The sequence below is a fragment of the Theobroma umbraticum genome, unplaced genomic scaffold (genome assembly GCF_002168275.2).
Source record: "Theobroma umbraticum cultivar Fairchild unplaced genomic scaffold, ASM216827v3 scaffold_147.0, whole genome shotgun sequence".
In the NCBI taxonomy this organism is placed as follows: domain Eukaryota; kingdom Viridiplantae; phylum Streptophyta; class Magnoliopsida; order Malvales; family Malvaceae; genus Theobroma; species Theobroma umbraticum.
Window position 1 is genome coordinate 4,407,203 of NW_018397259.1, and position 7,413 is coordinate 4,414,615.

The following is a 7,413-nucleotide window of genomic DNA, read 5'->3' on the forward strand; positions in this document are numbered from 1 at the left end:
ATATGGTGGGTTAAGTTATTAATTCCAGTGATGATTGTGCTTTCAAGGTAGCAAAAGTACAAATGAATATAAAAAGAGCTGGAACCCAAACACAAAATAACTGGGTGTGATGGATTGACAAAATCATGCAAACATGGTTATACCCAGTAACCCAAAAGTGCCACAAAAGAAGAAGTAAACACCTGGCAATGGCATCAATGCTAACCACAAGATGCTAGCCCCTAATCTACAAATTATTCAAATACCTCCAGAATCCAGAATAAAAATTTCAATGGAAATGCCATAAAAAGTATAAATAATTCAGATAAAAACAAATAAATCACATCCGACCACAATGCATGCAAGCAAAGCATTAGGGTCAACCATGATGCTGGACCAACATAATGGCTTCAAACTTTCCCCCTAGAAGAATACTTCTCATGGCCTGATGGAAACATATTTCAATACTGAAAAAGATTTGTATTCAGAGCTCAACTGCTCAAGTCTACTTAAACAGGCCTCAATCAAAACCATGTCAGTTAGCTACCTAAATTATCCTAAATAAGAATCATCAGTTCTGCATCATAGCTTGAGACATTGCTTCAAGCAGAAGAAAGAGATCTATATGTTAAATTCTTTCTCCTACTAACGAATACAAGTTCACTGTATATTTGACAGGATCCAAATTTTCTTCTTACATCCTCATGAATTTCAGCCCAAAAGGTAGTAAGCAGACCAGAAAAATGAATTTTCTATTTTTCTATGATTAGTAAACAAGTATGAACCACCCACTCACGCTAAAGATTGATAAACAAGCATGAATCCTTTTAATTTCAATGTTGACAGTTAATTCCTTGATTAACAATCAAAAGAAATCATAAATTGTTGGTAAGAATATCTGATTACTCAATCAACATGGTCATAAAAGTAGAACTCAATAATGATTAACTACAAAGAAAAGATGACAATGATGCACGCTAATGCAATGATCCATATAATAATGGCTTCAATAATAAGGACCAACAGAAAACTGTTAGTTATATAAGAGAATTCTACACTAATTCAAAAATATGCATGTAAATGCAATCATCCTTGAGCAAAAGTTTCACTATAGACATGAGTGTAAATTTTGGTTATTGTACAGTATCTAAAGGAAGATGTTCCTAGCACAAGTTGCATAGCTGCTTTCAACCAATTTGAAGTCCATATTCCACAAATCTAACAAATTGGACATGCATTTTAAATAATTTGAAGCAAAGAGCGTAACAGCATTCTACATGCTATAATACACAAAGCTTGATAAGACAGGATAATATATGAAAGGCAAAGGTGAAGAACACAAATAACAATGAAACACCCTAAATCCTACAACAGTTATTAACGCTACAATCAGAAGAAAAGCGGATCTCAATTGAAAAATTACCATTAAATAGTTCTTGTTTACTTGAGTAGAGGGTAATCAAGACCTAAACCAACATCTTTTTTTGCATTTTCCCTTATTCTATAACCTTATAGCAAGTAAGAGAACATTAGTTGTACAATTTCAATCACTGTAACTGTTTATATAACAGCAACCATGTAACGATATTTCTGTATTTAAGAAAAATTCAATGACTACCAAGGATATAAGGTTGTTTATAAAGTACGGACCAGTGAAGGAACAAAGTCAACGTCACAACTCAAAAGGGCCCCAGACTTGCAATTCTTTTATCAATATAAGTGGCAGTGCAAGAAAAAATAAAAGGCAGCCCACAGCTAGGCACATAAACAATCCGACGTACACAACATGTTATGAAGTTAATAATAAATAAATTGGAACAGAGGACAAAACACTTAAACACAGAGGAAAAGAACAAGCCTTTACAATAAAGCTAACACTGTGGGAAGGGGGCAAGGGGAAACCATATTTTCTTAGAAAAGTTATTCTCAAACATATGGATTTAAGAAATTTAACACAGATTGCCAAACAATAGTGTAACTCCACAACTGCCTGAGTCAAATATGTAACCAAATCTTGTTTTGGGAGCAAATCATACAAGATGGCATGGGATACACAGGTACACGATTCTAAGGACAACAACGTCACAGACTACACAATTCTCACCTTTTACCTAATTCCATGACCAACAAGATACCATGACCCAAAACAAAGATAGACACATGACATATCACCTTAATAGAAAGCAAATCCATACAATCAATGGCCAAGAACAAGAATGAGAATGAAAGACAAATTTCTACATCCACTTGAAACAAGTATACACCAGTTTAACATAAAGTCCATGTAATACTCGGGCTTTAACTAACTGTTGCTATATCTACTTAGGAGGTTAAGGTCATAGCTCAACCCTCCCAAAAAAATAAAAAGTTCCAACATCTTTATACTGACAAAAAAAAGTGAATAATAAAAAAGAAAGTGAGCTAACCTCGTGCCAGGATCAACAATCTTCAAGAGAGCATTATTGGGGACAACAACATCAGAAACTTGTGCTTTCATAGCTTTGTCTTGATCTTCCAAACACTGAGTTTTGGCCAAAAAGGAGACAATATCAAGTGAAGTTAAAATACCAACAAATCTCTGTTGTCTCATTTCATTCTTTTCAATCATTCCCACATGAGATCTTCTCTTCCAAACTGGTATCCCACACTCTGTCGACTCTCCTATTGCTCTTATAGCTGATTCCACCGTCTCTGTTTCAGAGAATTCAACCAGCTCTGGCTTCCCCACCGTCAGATCCCCCACCACATGGTACAAGAACACTGATGCCATTCCTTAAATTTTCTGTTTAATAACCGATAGAACTGAGGAAAAAAAATCAAACAAACAAAGAAAAACCATCATCAAGTCCTGAATTATTCATCCCGTTTCGATAAAGGGTGATTTTAGTTTCAATTACCTCGACTAGGTTTCTGTTTATACAATCCAGAGTTGAATATTTTCCTTCACTTTCCCACTTTTTCTAGCCAACCCAACAGAAAAGTTACAAAAAAGAACAAAGAGAGAAATGCTTACAAGAAGATATTGGGTTTTCCGTAAAATTAATATATGCTTAATTTATAAGATAAAAGCCGCTTCAAAAAAATCTGATCTGTTTTTCCCTTGTATACACCTAAGAAATGAAAGGAAAATCTGGGTATATTTTTGTTGTGAAACCGGGAAAACCGGTGAAAAGGGAGACCTATAAGAGGGAGTGAAGGAGAATGAGGAGGAGGTGAATGCCGGTGATGGGTAATCGATAAAGGATCACAAGCAAGCAAAGATTTGGTGCCATTGAAGGAGGAGGAAAGAAGCAGAGTTCTTGCAGCAAAAGCCCATTCACGGTGATCTCTCTCTCAAACTCTTGACCGGATCGGTGTCACGGAGAGCGTGATATTTGGAGAAAACATTTCATCTTGTTTGGGTTTTGTGGGGAATGATGCGGTCCGTGTGGATGAGATTGAGAGACATGAGATCAAAATTTTGGTGAATTATTGAGGGAGGGGAGAAGGTGGTGGCTAAGTGGGGCTCTTTCACAAATTGGAATTGTATGATGAGATAAAGAAAACACGTAGATTTTGGTTTTCGGAAGCTAGACAGATAGGTATCTGTTTACATGTGTATTAAGACGAGGTTTAATTATTATTATTATTATTATTATTTATTTAAGACAAGACGAGAATCCATTGCATCAATTATTGAGATAAATATGAGCATATGGGTTTTTGTTTTTGGTGAGGTTACTATTATGTGCCTTTACCATTAGACCAGAAAATGGGGACGGAGATGTCAAGAAGTTGATGAGTTGTTATATATATATATAATAAGTTTAAATAAATTTATATTTTTATATTATATTCAATTTAGTTCACATATTTTTATTTTAAATTAAAAAAATTATTATAATTAATAGTTCATTAGTTGCTGTTATAATTAATAGTTCATTAGTTGCTGTTAACTAAACTATTACTTTTCATTTTATATTTATGTGATACTAATGTGCTTAAAAAATAGAATATATTATATAATTATATCATTATATCACATCATTATTTATTATGATATATCAAGTAACGTTTTAATTAATTACAAAAAATCAACATTAGTTATAAAAACATATTTGACTCAAGATAAAAATATAAAAATTTAATTGAATGTAATAAAAGAATAAAAATTTATTCAAATTTTTTAAAGAATTTATAAATTTTTTGAAATAATATGTTTTTTTATTTAATTAAAAATTAAACACATTAAATGATTTAACTCAATTATTGATTCATCAATACCTTACTATATTCAAATCAATCTTTTTCAAAAGGTGAAAAGAGACAAATCAAGTAACCCACATGGTGAATTATGTTTATAAATAAATAATTTAAATTATGAAAGATTAAAATGTAGTTTATACACCAATGGTAGAGTTTTAATCAACTGTGATTTAGATAATTGATAATTGTTCATTCAAGTAATTACGGCAATTTAATACTTTCCTTATTTATAACCCAATGAACATGTGTTAATAATTAGCGGAACTATTATAAAATTTAAATATTTTCTCATCAATATATAAAATAATTTTTCATATGATATTTTGATAAAACAAAACCTATTACATGTAAGTTACACATCATACTACAAAGATCAATAGTTTTATTTTAATAATCTAACTTGATATTTTTAAATTTTAATTATGAACATATTCTCTTGAAAACTATTATAATGTTGCTTATTACTCTTATTATTTATATAATATGAGTATTCAGAGAGAAAGGGTTCCAATCTAATTATTTGAGTTGAGAATACATGCACTATATTATGGGACCAAAATCTTATATATTTGTATGTCCTTCTTGATCTTCTGTTTCTAAGTTGAGGGGAACCAGTCATAACCATTTCCAGCCAAATACAAGATGATTAGGTTGGAATAATAGAAGTGATCAAGGCAGCATAAGAATGACAAAAGTCATCATAACAATAATATTTTTGATGGTAACAGTAGATATTTTGACAGCATAAGATTACTATATATGCTGTGCATGAGAAATGGTGGGTAATTGCCAACAAGCACAATCATGGAAAACAGGAAGGGTTCCCAAAGTTAGAGAAAAAACTATTCAATATGTTATCAATTGAATAAAGAGAATTCCATAGTTACATCCTTTTGAGTTTATAACATGGGAAATCCTCCCAATTGTCTAATTCAGGATGTTCTCCAAGTTTGACCAACATTGATATTTAACAACAAATATCCCAAGTCCATTCACTAAACAAATAGACCATATATAGTATCATATAATTAATAAGTGGTTAAAATACTTCAACAGTTATTGTACTCATGCATTTTCTTAATTTTAATCCCTCTATTCAAAATCGTAATAATTTTATTTTTTAATTTTTAAAATTATTTCAATTTAATCCCTCTAATATTTTCTTTTCGAAATTATACTTCACAAAGCTGATGTTGTTGCTAACGTGGCAAGTGAGGTGGACCCTGTGCTCATGTATTTTTTTCATTTTAGTTTCTCTACTCAAAATCACAATAATTTAATCTTTTAGTTTTAAAAATTATTTTAATTTAGTCCCTCTAACATTTTCCTTCCAAAATTACCCTTCATGGAGCTGACATTATTGCTGATGTGGCATGTGAGGTGGACTAGAAATGCTAACGTGGCAATGTTATATCACTTTGGCATGTGGACCCTAATACTCATGCATTTTCTTTATTTTAGTCCATTTACTCAAAATCACAATAAATTAATTCTTTAATTTTAAAAATTATTTTAATTTAATCCCTCTAATATTTCCATAGAGCTAACATTATTGTTGACATGCACGTGAGGTGGATTGAAAATGCTAACGACGTTATCGTTGACATAGCATGGATCGGAAATGTTGACGTGGCAATGTCATATCACTTTGATATGCTAATGTGGCTCTTGTTTTCCTTAAAAATACCAACAAACTCCTTATCACCTACTTTAAACCCTAACCTTTGAATATATATATATATATATATAGTTTTTATTTCTTTTATTCTTTTCTTTTCTTTTTCTTTTTTTTTTTTTCTTTTTTTTCCTTTCTCTCGTTTCACCTTCTTCCTTAAGGATCAGCTGTCAATCATCAGATGTCGTTGTTGGTTGCCAGTCGACAATCACCGATCACGATCATTATGTGGCATATCTTGTGACTATCGACCAACGACTGACAACCAGCGATCAATGACAACATTTGGTGACTGGCGATCAGTCCTTAAATTTGAAGGTGAGAAGAGAGAAGAAGAAAAAAAAAAGGAAAAAGAGAAAAAAAAATGAAGAAAAGAAACAAAAGCAATACATAAATAAAGCCAAAGGTTTAGAGTAAGTGATAAAGAGTTTATTGTATTTGTATGAGGTCTTGGATTTGAAACTCAGTAAGCATATAATATTTTTAGAGAAAACAAAGAAAAGACACATGTTGTTCTTTTGTCATGCCATGTGTCACTTTTTGGACAAGCCATGTGACATGACATGAGTGGGTGCTGATGAACACCTCACATGCCATGTCAGCAAATGGGGCCATATCAACACCATGTCAGCAATGACATCAGTTTTATGAAAAGTAATTTTAGAAAGAAAATTTAAGAGAGAGTAAATTAAAGCAATTCTTAAAATTAAAGGGTAAATTTTTACAATTTTGAACAAAAAGATTAAAGTGAAGAAAATACATGAGTATTGGGACTGTTGAGGTATTTTGACCATTAATAAGTCGATAAAATAGTTAGATAATGTTTTAGTGCTTATTTTGCCCAGTTTTTTTTCTTTTTATTTACTTCTTAAAAGTAGAAGTTAGGCCAAATAAGATTTTTGAGATGATTTTAAAAAAAATAACTTTTTTAAAAAAATAAAATTTAAATAAAAGAGCTTAAAGAAAAGTTTCAATAGAAAAGCTTTTTTTTCTTTTTTTTTTAAATATAGCAGCTTTTCAAAGAACAGCACTCTTTCTCAATCAATCTCCTTCTTTTTACAAATCACAAATCATTCCGCTCCAACGCAAAATTGCAATCTCCCTTTCTTCTATCTCTCTTTATAAAGACAACTAAAAAAACAAAAGCCAAGAGACCAACAACTAAACAGCAAAATGTAAAATTTTTTTGTTCTTATAAAGATTAAGAAAAAAGACCCAATATTATAGTTACATTCAAGTACTATTTAGACTTGATATGAAACACATTAAAGTTAAATACGAACACGACACGAATACTATTTGTGTCTTAAATCTGAAATATGTATACATATATATTTAATAACCGTGTAACACGACACGTTTAGATATGTTTGTTAAACGTGTCAATATATGATACAACACGATTAATAACACAATTAACACGTTTAACACATTTAACATGATTAAATAAAAATATTTATATTAAATATAATTTTATTATTTAAATTTAAAATCAATAATTATAAAAACAATTA

At 30.9% G+C, this 7,413-nt stretch overlaps 1 protein-coding gene across 1 annotated transcript in view; it reads right to left on the minus strand.

Moving 5' to 3' along the window:
- CBSX6 (Cystathionine beta-synthase (CBS) family protein) overlaps window positions 1-3,549 on the minus strand; it is a 5,292-nt gene extending 1,743 nt beyond the window's left edge. Inside the window, exons 1-2 of the mRNA XM_021426688.2 lie at window positions 2,877-3,549; window positions 2,406-2,781 (exon numbers count right to left, since the gene is read on the minus strand). Of these exons, the coding sequence (XP_021282363.1) occupies window positions 2,406-2,749 (344 nt within the window). The 5' untranslated portion in view covers window positions 2,750-2,781; window positions 2,877-3,549. The remainder of the gene's footprint in view (window positions 1-2,405; window positions 2,782-2,876) is intronic.
- Window positions 3,550-7,413: the final 3,864 nt, after the last annotated feature.